The following is a 19357-nucleotide window of genomic DNA, read 5'->3' as shown; positions in this document are numbered from 1 at the left end:
CAGGATCCTGCAAAATAACAGATGCGTTTGCATGCGTTTTTTGCTGTAAAATCAGGATCCGCTTTTGCAACAAAAAAACGTTCCTGACGCATGTTAAATAAACGTAGTGTGAAACCAGCCTTATTCTTAATTACTTATATAGTGCCAACATATTCTGCAGCGCTTTACAGACATCATAATCATTGTCCCTATTGGCGCTCACCATCTAAATTCCCTATCTGTATGTCTTAGGAGTGTGGGAGGAAACCGGAGGAAACTCGCCCAAAAATTTAGAACAATTATGACATTTTGGTAAACTTAATAGACATCAGGATGGAAACTGGCAGAAAATCCTGATTCTATGGTTATATCACGATGTCCTTTTCAGCTGGAATTCTCTTAAAATTTACCTGAAGAAGCACTCAAAAGAATAAACATATGCATTTCTATGTACTATTTTCTGTGCATCTAATCAAGATTTTGAGAATCTTTTAACTGCTTTAAGATTTCAAAAACTTTAATAAATAAGAAGAATCAAATGTCACGCAGAAGAGGCCTTGGGCGTCTTTGCGTTCTCCCACCCGTTTCAGAAACTGGTAGCAGTTTCTTCATTGTTCTTTAGGGTGAAAAAGAAACCAAAAAAAGCCCAGTTAATAAGATAGGGAAACTCTGGAAAAACCTGCAGACGGGCAAAAGCAAAACAACAAAAAAACTATCAAAAGATGCCTCAAGACAAAAAAAAAATGCCAGTGTCCAGAAATGTTTTTCCTCTTGAAAAAGTTAGCAGATTTTTCAGAGTTTAAGACGTTTTATGCACATACCCTTAGTATTAAAAATCTTAACTGGGATTTGTCATTACGCAGAATGATTTTAGAAAAGTGCATCCCTTTCAGCATTCTGCTACCCTAGGTGCTATTTGTGGGTACAGATTCCCTTTATCCCAAAGCCTGGACAACCCCTTTACGTTTCCAATGTAGAAGAAAAGGTAAAGTCTGGCTCAACCACCTGGCGACAGGTGCTCTAGAGTAAAAAATAACGTAATAGTCAGACTCCAACTCTGGCACACCAAATATAGATATGAAGATAGCCGTAACCCTCAGTCTGATACAGCGCCGCACAATCAGCTCTACCCTAACCTACTGTATCCTCACCCATCCCTTGTAGACTGTGAGCCCTCGCGGGCAGGGACCTCTATCCTCCTGTACCGGTCTGTGTCTTGTATTGTTTATGATTATTGTACTTGTCCTTATTATGTACACCCTTTTCACATGTAAAGCGCCATGGAATTGATGGCACTATAATAATAAATAATAATAAAAAAATTAAAAAGTTGCTTTCTTTGGTGATGCTTTAATGTGGAATAGATACAAAATTGCAGACGTCTGTAGTTTTGTATCTATTCCACATTAAAGCATCACCAAGAAAGCAACTCTCCGATTTTTTTTTTTTAATCTACCTTCATATCTATCGTATTTTTTGGACCATAAGACGCACTTTTTTCCCCCCAAATGTTGGGGGAAAGTGGGGGGTGCGTCTTATGGTCTGAATATGGCTGCAGGGAATGAGGGTGCTGCGGTGGAGCGGGTCATCGGGGGCACGAGCAGGCAGCAGCAGCCTGCCGTGACCACGTGGACCTGCTCATTTAATATGCACGCCAATCCTCCCGCCCATCATCTCTCAGCGCTGAAGTCAGCGCTGATAGGTGGGCGGGATGATGGGCGGGGAATGCGCGCATATTAAACAGCCTGCCCGCATGATCACCCCTGGCAACTACAGCCTGGAGTGATCATGTGCGGCTGCATTCACTGCCCCCGTGCATCATTATCAGCGCGGGGTGCAGTGAATCAGTATAACTCACCCGTCACAGTGTCTGGAGCCGTCCCCATTGTCTGCAGCTTCGCCATGTCTTCCTGTCTGTCCTGGTCAGCTGATCTGTGTAGAAAGCAGTGAGCACAGTGATGACGTCATCGCTGTGCGCACCGCTAACGTCCACACAGATCAGCTGACCGGGACAGACAGGAAGATATCGCGAAGCTGCAGACAACGGGGAGGGCTCCACACACGGTGACTGCTCCACTCAGCGGCGCTGCAGCTTAGACAGAGAGGAAGATGATCCATGCTGCATGGAGTGAGGAAAGGTGAGTATAAACGTTTATTTATTTTTTTTTTCTGTGCCACAGGATACAGGTCATATACCAGGATTGAGGGTACATTATGAGCAGGATGGGGCTATTTTATAAGCAGGATGGGGCTATTTTATAAGCAGGATGGGGCTATTTTATGAGCAGGATGGGGCTATTTTATAAGCAGGATGGGGCTATTTTATGAGCAGGATGGGGCTATTTTATGAGCAGGATGGGGCTATTTTATGAGCAGGATGGGGCTATTTTATGAGCAGGATGGGGCTATTTTATGAGCAGGATGGGGCTATTTTATGAGCAGGATGGGGCTATTTTATGAGCAGGATGGGGCTATTTTATGAGCAGGATGGGGCTATTTTATGAGCAGGATGGGGCTATTTTATGAGCAGGATGGGGCTATTTTATGAGCAGGATGGGATATATGAGCAGGATCATATACAAGGCAGCAGGATCCTTACCAGAATGGGATACCTTAGTAGAGAATTTGGGGACATTACTCCCATAACACTGTCAGCAGCAGATCCTCGCCCCATAACAGTGTCATGACCACATTTTTTGGTTAAAATTTTATGTTCTTATTTTCCTCCTCTAAAACCAGGGTGCGTCTTATGGTCAGGTGCGTCTTATAGTCCGAAAAATACGGTATATTTGGTGTGCTAGAGTTTGAGTCTGACTACTAGCATTTCTAATGTGACCACTTCCCTTTAAAGACCCATTTATAGTGCCTCAGTGGTTAGCACTGTTGCTTTTCAGTGCTGCAGTTCTTGGTTCACATCCCACCAAGGAGCACATGAAATGGTGTAGGCAAGCAAAAAAAATCTTGTTACATGTTAGAAAATGTGATAATGTAAATGAAGATTTATTTGCTTGTTCAATTATTTGACATAAAGGAGATGTAGTAATGAAAGTCCTAAATATGGTTGACCGTGTTGCAAAGCAATAATTCAGTAGCAGATCACAGAAAGCCATGGACCCCATAGGGGGGAGGGGCGACATGACCAGAGGGAAGGGAGGGAGTGAGGGGTTAATAAAGTTATAATGAGGGGCATTATGGGAAGGTATAGGGGATTGGTGGACAAAGGATCCCTGTAGGGGAGGGGGGGGGGGGGGGGAGTATAAAAGCGATGAGGGAGGGTCTTACCTCCCCTTTTGGACTCCGGACGGCGACAGATTGGACCACGACTGATGGCGGATCTCCAGGAACTGGATCGGATGATCCGAGCGGCGATGGCGGTGCACGGGGCCCAGGCAGTGCAGTCTCACTTCAGGGCTGCCTGGGTTTCCCCGTCGGCACCTGCCCTTTGTTCCCCCCCTCGCCGTGGGCGGCGTTCCAGGCCCCCTGTCCGGTACTCTCCGGGTGCGGGGGGAGCAAGGAGGCCAAGTGAGAGGCCCCCCCGGGACCCTCCGCGGCGGGGCGGGCAGCGGCAGCTCCCTGCGTCCGCTCCGGCCGCCGGGAGGAATCTCCGACGCGGCCGCGACGGCCGAGAAGGGGGCGTGGCCAGCCCGGGGCCTTCTTCCTGTCTCAGGCCTCGGGCTGGAGTGCAGAGCCCAGCGGCGTCTCCCGGCCGGGAGCGAGCCCGGCGATGGAATGAGGCCAGCGGTGGCCTGGATGGAGGCGGGCCCGGCCTGGGGCCTACTTCCGGTCCCAGGCCGCGGGCTCGAGTTAACAGGCCGGCGGCAGCCCGGGGACCGGGCCGTGCCCAGCATGAACCGGAGGCACGGAGAGGGGGCGTGTCCAGCCTGGGGCCTGCTCTGGACGCCGGGCCCCCGGCGGTGGGGCACGTCCCGGCGGCTGCTTCTGACCAGGAGCGTGCCCGGCTTGTGATGGAGGCCAGCAATACCCCCCGGGGACGTTGGGGGGGCCGGGCGCAGGCAGCCAGCAGGGGGACCGGTGTGGGCAGGCGCCACCCGGATACCTGCACGGCTGCGGAGGAGAGGAGGGACGGTGGGACCCCCGCAGGGCGCGCCAGGTCCCTCAGGTCATCAGCTCTGCGCCCGGCGGACGCGGTCTCCCTCGGGGGGGGGGGGAGGAACCAGCGGGAGGTCTCGGTCGGAGGCCCGGGAGGGCGGGAACCGGCGGTGGGGAGCCCCCTGAGCTCGGGGAGAGGCTCCTCCAGGAAGAGGACTCGGTCGGCGGCGGCCCAGGGGACAGGACGGTCTTGTGGGCTGTCGCCGCAAAGAAAGCAGCGGACGCCCACCGCCAGTGCCCACGCGGCTGCCCAGGAGGGTGGCTGTGGTGGAGGGGACGCATCGGCTGCGTCCTCTGGAGCTGGGACGGTGGAGGACGGCTACAGCGAAGAGGAAGGAGGAGCCCTCAGGTCGGGGGATGAATTAGAGGAGCCGCTGGCGGGCGACATCGCAGTATCGAATTCCGTCTCCGCGTCACGGTCGGGTGAGCTAGCCGTGGATTCGGCATTGCTTGCGGCGCGGGGTGCGGGTGCTGGGGAGGTGGCTGCGGGCACGGCAGCGCCAGAGGGGTCAGTTTTGCTTAGCCATTTGCTAAGGCTTTTGCAGGGTTTAGCGCGAGCGCCGGCGGCGGCGACGGCCTGGACAGGGTCGGCGGTGGATGGCGCGGCGGCGGCTAGCGGCGAGAAGGTGCCAGTGGGGGCGGGTGTAGGTAGCGGAGTAGTGGAGCCTGCAGGCGATAAAGCGGGAGAAAAGGAGAAGGAAAAAGGAAGATGAGGTGGTGCGGCTGGATGATAGGGCTAAGAGCGAGGTGTATGTGTGCTTTGAGGGACCGCTAGGGGCGCACCTCAAAAAAGAGGTGAGGGAAAAAATTTGGAAAGGGGAGTATGTGGAGATATTTTCCCTGCTGCCCCTGGAAAAATTTAACCTAGACAAGGTGAAGCCGAGCGATTCCAAGAAGGAAAAGGAGGAGGAAGAAAAACGCCGTTATAGGCTCATTCCTTGTTCCTTTTCCAATTGGTTGCAGGCGTTCGCAATTTTGGCTAGCGTGGTAGGGGAAAAGGAGCCGGCGCACTGCTCGGCTCTATTTGGCTATATGGATGCAATCGGGGAGGCGTATCGCACGTACGGGGGTTTGGCATGGCTGCGGTATGATGAGCAGCTTAGGCAGCGGAAGGTGTTGCGGCCCGGCATGCGGTGGGACCATAAGGACATTTCCTTATGGATGCGCTTAATGGCGGCCCCGAGCCAGCCCTTTCGTGGCGGTGCCGGGGGACCGGGAGCCGGGCCCTCGGGGATTCAGAAAAAGGGATTGTGCTGGCAATTTAACGAAGGCCAGTGCAAATTTGGCGCAGCGTGTAGGTTCAAGCATGAGTGCTCCGGCTGCGGGGGGGGACATAGCTTGTCCAAATGCTTTAAAAAAGGGAGAGGCAAGGCTGGGGACGGGTCTGGAAAAAGGGAGGACGCCGGTGAAAATAGAGGCGATGGCGCCGTTTTTAAGTAGGTACCCGGACGGGGCAGCGGCGTCGCTTTTGCGGTTTGGTTTTTTTGTACGGTTTTCGGATTCCGTCGGCGGTTGAGGCATTGCCTTCGGTTTGTCGCAACTTACGGTCGGCAAGGGACCACCCTATGGTTGTGGGTGAGAAGTTGGGTAAAGAGGTTGAGCTGGGCAGGATGGGGGGCCCATTTGAGAGCCCTCCGTGCAGTAATTTGGTGGTGTCCCCGCTGGGGGTGGTGCCAAAGAAGGAGCCGAATAAATTTCGGCTCATTCATCATCTTTCATTTCCGGAGGGGTCGTCTGTGAATGACGGCATTGCGCCGGAATTGTCGGCGGTGTACTACGTCTCGTTTGACAAAGCGTTGGACTTGGTACGGGCGGCAGGACGCGGTGCATTGATGGCAAAGGCGGATGTAGAATCGGCGTTTCGTTTGTTGCCGGTGCATCCGGAGAGTCAGCACCTTCTGGGTTGCTGGTGGAACGGGAAGTTTTATGTTGATTGTTGTTTGCCCATGGGCTGTTCGATTTCTTGTTCATATTTTGAGGCGTTTAGCTCCTTTGTTGAGTGGGTGGTGCGGGACGTGTCCGGCTTGTCGTCCATTATTCATTATTTGGATGATTTTCTGTGTGTTGGTCCGGCGGGTTCCATGGTTTGCGCTGGTTTGTTGTTCGCCTTGCAGAGAGTGGCGGATCGGTTCGGGATCCCTTTGGCGCAGGAAAAAACGGAGGGGCCGGCGCCGGTTATGCGGTTCCTGGGGATTGAAATCGACTCGCTGGCCATGGAATGTAGGTTGCCAGAGGACAAGATTGTGGATTTGCGGAGTGCGGTTGCAGTAATGCTGGCAGCAAAAAAAGTGCGGCTTAAGGTGGTACAGTCTTTGCTTGGAAAGCTGAATTTTGCATGCAGGATTATGCCGATGGGGCGTGTTTTCGCCAGGAGGTTGGCGGCAGCTACGGCAGGCGTACGGTCATCGGCGCATTTCGTGCGGGTCACGCGGGAGATCAAGGCAGACTTGTTGGTTTGGGACGTCTTCTTGCGACATTTTAACGGCCGCACTTTGTGGTTGAAGAAGGTGGTGCCCAATGATGCTCTGGAACTATATACGGATGCGGCCGGGTCGGCGGGTTTCGGCGCCATTTTTCAGGGTCATTGGTGTGTGGGAAGGTGGCCCGAGGATTGGCGACAGGGTGGCCTTGTCAAAAATCTGGCCCTGCTCGAGTTGTTTCCAATCGTGGTGGCGGTGGAGTTGTGGGGGTCGCAATTTTCGGGACGTAAGGTGTGCTTCCATTGCGATAATCAGGCAGTTGTACATGCAATCAACAGCTTGTCAGCGAAATCTGGACCTGTAGTGGCATATTTGCGGCATTTGGTGCTCAAGTGTTTGCTGTGGAATATTCATGTGGTTGCAAAACATGTGCCGGGGGTGGATAACGGGGTGGCTGACGCTTTATCTCGTTTTCAGTTCCACAGGTTTCGGGAGTTACTGCCGGGGGCGGACGAGGTCGGAGCGGTGTGCCCAGAGGAATTGTGGAGCCTGGTGAGGCAGTGATTGCGGGTTTGATTAGGAATTCGGTGACCGAGGTGACTTGGTGCCGTTATGCTAAGGTGTGGGTTGAGTGGCAGGCAGTGCTGGGTGAGATGTTTGGTAACGGGCGAGCGGATTATTTACTGGCGCTCTTGGCATTGGTGAGTGAGGATTTTAGGGCTGGGAGGTCAGCGTCGGCGGTGGCGATTAGGGTGGCGGCCGTGGCCTTCTGGTTAAAGGTTAGGGGTGAGCAGGACGTTTCAAGGGACTTTCGGGTACGGCAAGCATTGAAAGGTTTTCGGAAAGGGGTGAAGGTGCGGGACACTAGGCGGCCCATTTCGTTGGACTTGTTACGGCGTTTGGTGGATGGTTTGCAGGGCATTTGTGTCTCAGCGTATGAGACGGTGTTGTTTAAAACTGCTTTCGTGTTGGCTTTTTTCGGGGCTTTTCGGATAGGAGAATTGGTGAGCCCGTCAAGGGTGATTGGGGGTGGTTTGCTATTCGAGGATGTGTCGGTAGTGGGACGGAGAGTGGAGTGTCGGCTTCGGCGGTCCAAGACGGACCAGATGGGTCGGGGCAGGTTGGTAGTGTTGTATGCGGTGCAAGGGGATGGCTTGTGCCCGGTGCAGGTGGTGAGTCAGTTTTGTGGTCTGCGGGGCGGTCTTCCGGGCCCGCTGCTACGTCACGAGGACGGGGCTTGGTTATCTCGTTATCAGTTTGTGGCAGTGCTGAGGAGTTGTTTGCGCTGGGCGGGTGAGCGCCCAGAGGATTACGGGTCCCATTCGTTCAGGATTGGGGCGGCTACCGAGGCTTCTCGTTGGGGTCTTGGAGATGACATGGTGAGACGGATTGGTCGGTGGGAGTCCTCTCGTTTTCGTGGTTATGTGCGCCCGCAGTTATTATCTCGTTGAGGGCTCTGGTGGGGAGTTGTTTGTTCTGCCGTTAGGTTTTGGTTGTTCTTTGTTGCAATCTGGAATGCTGGTGTTGTTGTTAAAATTGTTTCCTTTATTGTAGGAGTGTGTCTGATCTGGATCCTGGGGCACTCGTTCGTTTTTTGGGGGGCCCGTCGGGCCGACGCTCGCCCGAATGGTCGGCAGTTGGGTCTGGACAGGTCGCTGGCATCGGTCAAGTGGATTGGAGTGCGGGGCATGGAATGGAGCAGGGTCGTGCCGGAATTCGAGTACTATTGCAGGATGGACAGACCCCCGAACGTGTTGGTTTTGCACGTGGGGGGGAATGACCTGGGTTCGCGGGCATCCCGCGATCTGATTCGGGACATTAAGATCGACCTACTGCGGTTATGGGCAAGGTATCCGGGCCTGATAGTGGTGTGGTCGGATATTGTGGCCAGATTATGGTGGAGGGGGGCCCGGTCGGTTGAGAAGATTAATCGCGCCCGGGCACAAGTGAACAGGGTGGTTGCGCGTTTCGTGCGGAGAAACGGCGGCGTGGTGGTGAGGCATGTGGACCTGGAATCGGCGAAGTGGCAGTTTCGGAGAGGTGATGGGGTTCATCTTAATGACATTGGTTCTGATTTATGGGCCCTGGGTTTGCGGGATGGTGTGGAGCAAGCCTTGGGCATGTGGCGGGTCCAGGCCACGTAAGGTGTCACGTGTCCTGTCCTGTGGCGGGGGTAGGTCTGGTCCAGAAGCGGTTGGAAGGGATTTGTAGCTGGACTGAGAGGCACTGTCTTGGTATGGTGTCTCTGGGTTCCGGGAAATTGCAGGCACGGGGTTCTGCAAAGTTTGGGGGGTATTAATCCGTGGGGTGATTAATACCTCATCTCTGGGTCGGAGTGTTGGGGCCAGGGATATTGGTGTAGAAAAGGGTTTCTGGACCGGGCCTACATAAGGTTTTCATGTACCGTTTATTATTATGTGTTACCTATTATTCTGTGTTTGGGGTTGCCCGTTGGACGGCGCCCCCCTTTTGTGGTAGTATGTTAATAATAGGTAATAAAGGCTGCTGTGGCCAATTTGTTTAACCAAGTCGCATGCAGTCGGTGTATTATTTTTAGGTTAAGTTTTAAGGGGTATAGTAACCATCACGACCGGAAATCCTTCCTCAGTGGTCAAGAAAGCCATGGACCCCATAGGGGGGAGGGGCGACATGACCAGAGGGAAGGGAGGGAGTGAGGGGTTAATAACGTTATAATGAGGGGCATTATGGGAAGGTATAGGGGATTGGTGGAGAAAGGATCCCTGTAGGGGAGGGGGGGGGGAGTATAAAAGCGATGAGGGAGGGTCTTACCTCCCCTTTTGGACTCCGGACGGCGACAGATTCCCGCCCACCCTCCCTTTTTGTGTTTGTGAGTTGTTTAACTATGTTCAAAAAAAAAACAAAAAAAAAAACAAGAAGACAACAAGGAATTATTATAAAAGGGATGTATGTGTTGTCGCAGCAGCGGGGGTAGGTCTGGTCCAGAAGCGGTTGGAAGGGATTTGTAGCTGGACCGAGAGGCACTGTCTTGGTATGGTGTCTCTGGGTTCCGGGAAATTGCAGGCACGGGGTTCTGCAAAGTTTGGGGGGTATTAATCTCTGGGTCGGAGTGTTGCGGCCAGGGATATTGGTGTAGAAAAGGGTTTCTGGACCGGGCCTACATAAGGTTTTCATGTACCGTTTATTATTATGTGTTACCTATTATTCTGTGTTTGGGGTCGCCCGTTGGACGGCGCCCCCTTTTGTGGTAGTATGTTAATAATAGGTAATAAAGGCTGCTGTGGCCAATTTGTTTAACCAAGTCGCATGCAGTCGGTGTATTATTTTTAGGTTAAGTTTTAAGGGGTATAGTAACCATCACGACCGGAAATCCTTCCTCAGTGGTCATGGTGAGGACATATTCTCACGGGCAAGTACATAATCTTAGCTGAATTTTTTTTTCGTGAATTCATATTAAATAGTCTTTTTACTGTGTAAACGGAAATGTTCTTACAATAATGTATTCATAGTAATTAGTATTACTTATGGAATGTGAACGTCCTACACTTCAGATTGTATAAACACGAGGCACAATGTTTGATATTGTGATCCGTATTCTTCTGTGTAAACACACATCTGACATATTTGCTTGTCTTGATTTACAATTGCTTTGTTCATCTTAAAACTATCTGCTTAAAACAACCCTAAGACCCTGTGCGCACTAGAAAATGAAGTTTTCTCAAGAAATTTCTTGAGTCTGAAAGATTAGCGCACTTGCGTTAAAAAAAACCGCACCAATAACGCATGCATTTTTGCCGTTTTTCTACAGGTTGGTCCCTGCGGTTTTTCTACCATTATCTATGACAAAAAATGCAGGTACCTGCAGAAAAGAAGTGACATGCTCATTACTTTACTCAAGACATTCTGCAGAAAGAATGTTCTTGAGAAAAAAAACGCAGTGTGCGTGCAGCTTTTTTTTTTTCCATAGGTTTTGCTGGGGAATGTCTGCACAAAGGTTACAACCATTTTCTCAAGAAATTTCTGCAGCAAAAACGTAAAAAAAAACAAAAAAAAAAAAACACGCGGGTAAAAACGCAGTGTTAACACAGGGCTTTAAACACACTTTTAGGCCCGTTTAAGGCTATGTGCGCACTAGGCGTTTTTTCACACTTAGTTTTTTTGTCCGCAAAAACGCACAAATAACGCACCCGCGGTAAAAACGCGGGTGCGCTTTTACCACGTTTTTGGCTGCGTTTTCTGCGTGCACTGCAGTCAATGAGTGAAAAACGCAGAAATAATTGACATGCTGCGTTTTTGTGGTCACCACAAAAACGCAGCTACAAAAAAAACACGCTGTGTGCGGACAGCCCTTTTAAAAACCCATAGACATTGCTGGGGAAGCAATGTCACAGCGGTTTCAGCTCAAAAACGCGGTAAAAAATGCAGCAAAAAAACGTCTAGTGTGCACAGGGCCTAACTGAAAGCAAGTTTATCTACCATGTTGTGTATGTTTTTGGAGAGTAGAAGATAAGAGTACCATGAGGAAGCCAGTGCAAACACATTATATAGAGTATAAACACTTTGCAGCATGATTTGCTGTGGATCAGTGAACAATGATTATATGCCTCATGGGATTTACAGTCACGCAAACATATTTATACACAATAACGGTCTAGATGGTTATGTATAATGTTATATATTTGGTTTTCAGATAGTGTGTCAGGCCTGCTCGACAAACAAGTACAGCCTTGAATATCTGAAAAATCACTTGGCACGTGTGTGTGATCACTGCTTTCAAGAACTCCAGAATCAAGGTAAAGTAGCCTGGCAGACATTACTATTTGCATTCTTCCTCGTGTTTCATAGAAAACAGAATCTGATGGTAGCTGCTGAGATGCACCATTGTTTTAAATGAACAAGTATTGAAAGTATTGTATTATGTAGTATTGAAAGCCATTACTGAATATTGGTGTTCTCCCCAAATAATTAAGTTCTACCTCTTCCTCAACTCTCATCATGTTAAATGACTGGATTACTTCCTCTGCATTTTCACAGTCTCTCCAATAATTAAAGGTCAACTTTTCTATAAATGTTCCACTATTTGACCACCATGTAGGACTGTCATGCACTCTTAGGAGAATTCCAGCCAAACCTTTGTAAATTTCAAATAAGGCCATGTTCACACGTTGTATTTAAATGCAGCTTCTCATGCCCAAAAGAAAATGTGCAATTAAAGGGAATCTGTCAGCATGTTTTTGCCGTGGAATGAGAGCAGCATAATGTTTTGGTAGAGACCTTGAATCCAGTAATGTATCACTTACTGGACTGCCTGGTGTAGTTTAGCTTTGCTCTGAGGTAGATATAGCAGTAATCAGAATACTGAGCTCTTTATAACCCCTCCCACACCACTGATTGGCAGCTTCCTTTGTACACTGGCATTGTCAGAGAGCTGCCAATAAGTGGTGGGAGCATGGTTACACAGATTAGCTTGTCTAGCACGCATGTGAGACCTTGTCCTGCAGTGATAATCTTCTGCTGATAAAACACTGATTGTATTAAAACTACAGCTTATAGCCTAATAAGTGACACATTCCGAATCAGGGCCTCAACACCTACATTCTGCTGCTCAGATTAAAGTGCAAAAACCTGCTGACAAAGTTCCTTTAAAGGGAAACAATCAAGATATTTTCACACTGCAAACTATTTATTTGTGCATGTAGCTCTTTAAGAAACCAGTCCAGCAATAATTTTACATGGCCAAATCTGTTGCTTCATTACTGATAAATTTGCTTTTGTATTGACATGCAAATGAAGCTGTAGATCTCAAGCCTCTGTCACCTAGCTCTATTCCCTACTCAGTTCTGCATCCTCGTGCTTCAGTGCAGTGTGACTTATGGCAAAGGAAAATTTTTTTTGTCTTTTTGGTTGCATTTTCTCTGCAATTGTAGCACCCATATTGCTTTATCTAAAGGGCATACCAGTGCACCCGATTTGTCTTATATAGACTTTTGGCAAAGGAGTAGTCATTTCCTCTACGATCTGCAAAGGAAGTTTAATTAACGGGAACCCGTCAGGTGCAATATGCACCCAGAACCACAAGCAATTTTGGGTGCATATTTCTAATCCCTGCCTAATTGTCTCTGTATCTAGTAGCATACATAAAGAGGTCTTTAGAAAAAGTATTTCTAAAGATTCTTTATAATATGCTAATGAGCGCAGGGACTAGTCGCAAGAGCATTAGTTTCTGTACTCATTCCGCCCTCTTAGCATGCGAGGAGCTGATAAGTCTTTTGCTTTACACAGAGACGAGATAGGATGATGAAATGTTACATTTATTCCACATACTCTTCAAAAATGTCAACACACTTCTTATATTGGTATTCCAAGTTATGTAAGCCTGCCAAAAAGAAAAATTTCTGTTATGCCTCCAACCAGACAACCGTAGCAGCCATGGCATCAGAAATGGTGTGAAATTTGGTACCCTCGAGGTGTTTCTTTAGGTTTGGAAACAAACATGATAGTCGGAGGGAGCTAGAGCTGGTGAATAAGGTGGGTGGTCAATCAGCTGGAAGCCCAGCTCTGCCAGTAAATAGATAGTCATTTGTGCACTTGCAGGAACAAGATTCCTTTGGACACCTTGCTGCACCTTTTTGGCCTTCAGAGCTGCCTTTAATTAGTCCAAAAGTTCAATCCAATACCTTGCATTGATGGTGGAACCCTTTTGAAGGTAGTCCACTAGCAGCACATCCTCCTTATCCCAGAACATAGACGCCATCACCTTTGTGGCTGATTTTTGCACCCTGAACTTCTTTGGACGAGGAGAACCACTGTGCCTCCACTCTTTTAATTGCTCCTTGTTTTCAGGATCATACAACTAAATCCAGGTCTTATCCATAGTGACCAGTCGATCCAGGAAGTTCTTATCAGTCCGGAAATGCTAACAAAAGGACCGGGAAGTTTTTTACTCGCATGCTTCTCTGATCTATTGTCAAACATTTGGGGACCCACTTTGCAGATATCCATGAACATTTGGACGAAGCTAATGACAAAAAGATGTTCACGGAAATCCCCATGATGTCTGTTATTACGTCGATTCTCCAGTGTGAGGTTGTGCATGGCATTGACAATCTCTAGAATAACAACCACTTTTGGTCGTCCAGGATGTTCCTCATCATTGGTGCTGAAGTGGCCCGTTTTAAATTTGGCAACCCAGTTCTTAGCTGTGGAATATGAAGGGCATTATCACCCTGAATATTCTTCGTGGACTTTCCTTGCACAAAGAAGAATTTTATCACTCCTCTGCTCTCAGTTGCTGTGAATATCGCATTAGACTCTGCCATTTTAATTTTCCCGCGTGTGTAGAACACTGTTTCCATAAGCAACAAACACAACATTTTGAAAACGACACAAGACTTTGATGAGATGTAACATTCGTTACCATAGAAACAAAAAAAGGCCACAAAGGCAAGACTTATCAGCAGCTCCTTGCATAGTAGCACACCTAGAGGGCGCGTGCTAACATGCTATTCAAATCTGCATCATCAGCGGTGACACGCATACTTGTGTTAGCTGTCCCCATGATCTGAAGTCCCCGGCACTTCCGGTCATGCACGGTATGAAGTCGGTTGTACACGTACCGGCTTCAGAGAGGTCTGGTGCGAATAACCGGAAGTACCAAGACTTCGGATCAGCGGGGACAGCGGAAACAGGTACACACATCACCGCTGATGACCCTGAATTGAATAGCATGTTAGCACGCCCCTGTGGGTGTACTACCATGGTAAGAGGGCGGAATGAGCGCAGGAACTAAAGCCCTTGCTACTAGTCCCTATGCTCCTTAGCATACGATAAAAGAACTTTAGTAATACTTTTTCTAAAGATCTCTTTATTTATGCTACTAAATACAGGGACAGTAAGGCAGGGATTGGCAATATGCACCCAGAACTGCTCGTGGATCTGGGTGCATATTGCACCTGACAGGTTCCCTTTAATTCACACGAGATGATATGATGGTAGCATGCTAATGATTGAAAATGACTCCTCTTAGAAAACTAGGTTTTGCAACCATGGAAACCATTTTGCTGCCCCATTTTAGCAATATGGTATTACATGTTAATGTGATATTTAGATGATTACTTATCTGTACATATGTTTGGGAGAGGGAATGATTAGAGTATGTAAACTCAAAGGGTTATGGTTAAGTTTCTCAGATCCTCTTACTCCATGTGTTTTTATTGTTCCAGTAGATTACTTTTATTTAATTGCTCATTACATTTTTCTCATTTGGACATTCTTAACGCTATGTGAAGAAAAGACATTGGCATTATTACATTTCCTGGTGACTGTTTCTGGTTGAACACTCGCTAATCTAATTATTGTTACTTGCTTCCATCTGAAGTTCAGAAGCTATTGATCAGCTGCCAGTCTGGTCTTCATTACCATCATCTGTTTTCAATAGGATTGCATGTCACGTAACTGGCAGTTGGCAGATTTTGGGTTCTTGCAAAGGTGCAGGCCTGAGGAGAGCGAAATCTGCACTTCATGTGGTCAGTAGAGTTTTCAGCCACATTACGGCCCAGTAGCTTAACTACCAGGGGGGTAAATAGGCAGTCGCCTGGGCCCCTTGCCCGAAGGGACCCCCCTGGAGCTTCCGCCACTCCTAACTATATCTGAGCGCTGCTAAAGCGCCCCTTTATAGCCCTAATCCAATTGAATTCTAAATTCCGGGGCACGATATCCCACGTTAGCTATGATATTCAGGGTGCAGGGGTAAGTCTCTTTTGGGGATAAATGGGCCTATGGAGTTCTGGCCACTGTGGCGGAATTCGGACTTGCCAGAAATTAAAAAATTAGTGGGGTTCAGAGGATGGGAAGACAAGGGGATCCATTTAGTGTCACAAATACTACAAAATAGTACTCTTAAGAATTCTAAATTCCTTCCTGTTAGTGCTGGTGATTTAATTGTCTTGATGCACATCATTAGTTATTGTCTCTGTCTGATTTCAATTAGATTTGACTATTTTTCACGATAAAGCTTTGATCACATATGGTATTACTATATAAATCGCCAAGCTTACCATCAAAATACTGTAATTTGCTATGCTTATTAATCATTTTATTTACTCTAAATCCCTATAGCAGTAGTGTCGGCTGCTTTGGTTAATGTGAAGTATATACGAAGTACAACATGCAGCACTACATCTCTGAAGTTTAACTTTTGTTTTCTACATAGACACACAATGTATGGCAAAGACAGGCTCCCCTGCAAACCACAAATCCCCTTCTAGCACTCTTTCCTCAGTGCTGCATAGTATTCCATCTGGGAGGAAGCAGAAGAAAATCCCCGCTGCTCTTAAAGTAAGTTTGTTTTTGTTTTTTTTTTGTTTTTTTTTCTTAAATTGCATTGTAAAAATGTGTTTACTTTGAGGTAGTGTTTATTTTCTATTGATCAATGCCAACCTGTCAAGAGGATGAATGTTTTTGGTTTTTTTTTTTTGCAGAACGTAGGGAATTGAAAAACAGTTACATGGTTGTTAATGTGCTTACAGCAAATTTCATTTTAGCAGTTGTGATAACCAAAGTGCCAACGCCAAGGAGCGATATGGAAGTACACAGGGAACACTACTGGATCATGAGCAGGCTATTTTAAAACCATCATTCGATGGACTCAGACACATGAAACTGAATAAATCTAACATTGTTGGATTTTTTTGAACTGATTCAGCCAATGCCGTCAACCTAAAAAATTCGACCAAAATATCCAAATGATGTTTTAAACAAATTACAATGCTAGTTCTTCGTTTCACAGAACTAGCCAATAACGTCCTTAGATGGCTATCTCTCTCGACTTCTCGATAAACATTTTCAATCACTAGAGTGGAGGAATCCGCTGCCATCTTTTGTAGGTGGATTATTTCTCATATGAACAAAAGAATTGGGCTGTGTAATTCAACATGACCGATGGTTGAAAAGTTGGGAGGCACATTAGATTTGGCCAACATTAACCATATGAACATTGGGGACTTTAAAGTTTGTGACAGGATCCCAAGGAAATGTAAAAACAACCCTGGCTCGGCCAGGTTGTGAGCGGATATGCAGTAGGAGAGCTCCGGGGACACACGCCTGCATAACTCTCTCCTCTGGGCCTTTACGATCTTGTTCTGTAGCTATAAGAGCTTTTGAATATCTCCAGCACCGCCTGATACTCACCAGAAGTGCAGCTATGGCTGGAGGCTCCGTGAAGTGGCTCACACAGAGGGCAGAGAAATTAAAGATGGCACAGTTGCGTTCTCGGTATCAGGGCGAAAAAGCAGTTTCAGCTAATGCGGCTGTGAAACTAGCCTACTTTGCTGGACCCCAGGATAAAGGATTTCCTCCTCCGTAAAGCACAACCTTTACCCAATTGAGTTAACACTAGAAGTCCCAGAGAGGGGTCATTTAACATTTCTACCATTGAAACCCTATGGAGCTCGAAATTTCTGGGACTTCTAGTGTTTTAATGGACAACCTGTAATGCTTATAAGGGATCCGCATAATTCTCATGTTCACAATCCTGGGATTGCAGGCAATGCTTCCTTTGCTGACAGCCCATATGGAAGGATGTATTTATTGCAGTAACACTTTGCAGCTCTGCTATATTCTCAATCAGTGATCAGGTGGGTCTACTGAAAGGTTACTTCTCCTATATGCAGCTAGGCTTGCAAAAAGTCTCTGAACCCACTACAGCAGTAGGATCAGTGACCTAGAGGATAAATTACCCCAAATTGAGAGGAACTCCCGCAGACATGACCAACAAACCTCAGCTTTATGGTCAAAATTGGATGATCTGAAAAACAGGTTCATGAGAAACAATGTAAGGATAGTGGGTTTTCCTGAGAAAAATTAAAGAAATAATCCCACAGAGCACTTTGAGAAGGGAATGCAGCCAGTATTTGGAACTGAATCATTGTCCCCACTTTATGCCAACCAGACCACTACCACCAGGCCCCTCCACGTCCAGTTCTTATCAAGCTGCTCCACTACAAGGACAGAGACACTATCCTCAAAGTTGCCCGCATTAACTGGGATATCTATCCATCGTCATAAAATCTCGTTAAAGTCTCAAAACCGCAGAGCATAATTCCGGGATGTAAAGCGTCACTTGCGCAATTTGCAAATCTCTTATTCTGTGCTATGTCAAGCAAAATTCAGAGTTGCTGCTCTGGGAGAGTCTTTTCTTTGATCATCCTTAGGAGGCGCTCCACTGGATGGATCAGAATGAGCAGAGGCTTAGCTGTAATTTGCAAAGTTGATGTTTCTTATTATAAGAAATGTGCCATCGGTGGCTATCTGACTGTTGGAGCCATTTACTACATTTATTTACCCACGGCCCAGTGGAACTATGTATCCGGTCTATTCTTTAATGGTAGGCTCCCAAGGAATGTTTACTCTTTGAACAGTTCTTATCTGCTCTTTGCTTAGTTGCGGATGGACTTGGTGTCTTCTTTCATCTGTCCATAGCAGATGGAATTGTGATTTCCTGTTGTCTGTTTTTTGGGAATAAATGTTTCAAAATATACCACATCGTTCTGATTATAATACCGTTATTACTCACTTTTATGCTTGACTTGTTATACCACTGCCATTTTATATTTGTTATAATGTGAAGGTGATTTTTTGTTTTTTTCTTCTGCATTTTATCAGTATATGTGTATATAGGGGCTTTAAGGGACAAAGAGCGTACATTAGTCAACCAACCTGATGGATAGAAAACATTTTTGCGAAATTTTATCAAGACCTTTTGAATCAATAAGTAATTTAATGATAAAGAACAAATTTAGACATATTTGGATGAGATTGATCTCCTCGGATTGTCAAAGACTGACCACAATTATTTAAATAACCCTCTCCAGCTTGATCAAATTCAACTGGCAGTCACCTCTATGGCTAATCATAAGTCACCGGGCTCAGACAGGCTTCCTATAAAGGTTTATAAGAAATGTAGGGATATCTTGTCACCACAATTAAGTACTTTTCAAGAGGCTTTTAAGGGTGGCACTTACTAGCTCAATGCAAAAAGCAGTGATAGGCTACATGCACACGCTGCGGTTTTTTTACGCTGCGTTTTTGTGCGTTTTGGCCGCTAAAAACGCACAAAAACGCACCCGCGTCAAAAAAAACGCGGCAAACCATGCGTTTTTACCACGATTTGGTGCGGTTTTGGCTGCGTTTTGCTGCGTTTTTCCAATGCATTGTATGGGGGGAAAACGCAGAAAAACGCAGGAAAGAATTGACATGTCCATTTTATTTTTTTAAGCTCAAAAACGCAGCTTAAAAAAAAAGTTGTGTGCGGACAGCAAAAATGAAAACTCATAGACTTTGCTGGGGAAGCAAAGTCATGCAGTTTTGAGGCCAAAAACGTGCAAAAAACGCCGCGAAAAACGCACTGTGTGAACTTACCCATAGTGGTTATAGTCAAGCCTGTGCCAAGCCAAGATCCACTACTACTCCCTCACTCTTCTTGGCCCATATCCCTGTTGACCTCAGATATTAAGTTTATATCTAAAGTATTGGCCATCAGGCTTAACAAGGTTATTACTAGTTTAGTACATATTGGTCAGTCAAGCTTTATGCCTGCTAGATCCACAGCTATTAACACCCACAGATTTTATCTTAACCTTCAGCTACTAGTTAAGAATGCAGTAGATAGAGCCATGTGTTCACTGGATGCGGCCAAGATGTTTAATTCCATTGAATGGGAATTCTTGTGAGCAATGCTAGAATAGTCTGTTATGGGTTCTACTTTCATCACTTGTATAAAGTGGTTGTACGGGAAGGCAGTAGCCAGACTAGCCTTCTCCAGCTTTTGAATTGGCCGGTGGTACCAGACAGGGCTGCTACCTAGCTCCCCT

The 19357-nt window shown here is 47.1% G+C and overlaps 1 protein-coding gene across 1 annotated transcript in view; it reads left to right on the top strand.

Moving 5' to 3' along the window:
* The window catches only part of FGD6 (FYVE, RhoGEF and PH domain containing 6), a 168347-nt gene that overhangs the window by 127323 nt on the left and 21667 nt on the right, over positions 1–19357 (top strand). Inside the window, exons 17-18 of the mRNA XM_075344811.1 lie at positions 11179–11281; positions 15700–15824. Coding sequence (XP_075200926.1) covers positions 11179–11281; positions 15700–15824 — 228 coding nt within the window. The remainder of the gene's footprint in view (positions 1–11178; positions 11282–15699; positions 15825–19357) is intronic.

Source organism: Anomaloglossus baeobatrachus, chromosome 4 (assembly GCF_048569485.1).
Source record: "Anomaloglossus baeobatrachus isolate aAnoBae1 chromosome 4, aAnoBae1.hap1, whole genome shotgun sequence".
In the NCBI taxonomy this organism is placed as follows: domain Eukaryota; kingdom Metazoa; phylum Chordata; class Amphibia; order Anura; family Aromobatidae; genus Anomaloglossus; species Anomaloglossus baeobatrachus.
The sequence above is the reverse complement of the archived record's forward strand: the minus strand, read 5'-3'. Positions and strand labels throughout refer to the sequence as shown.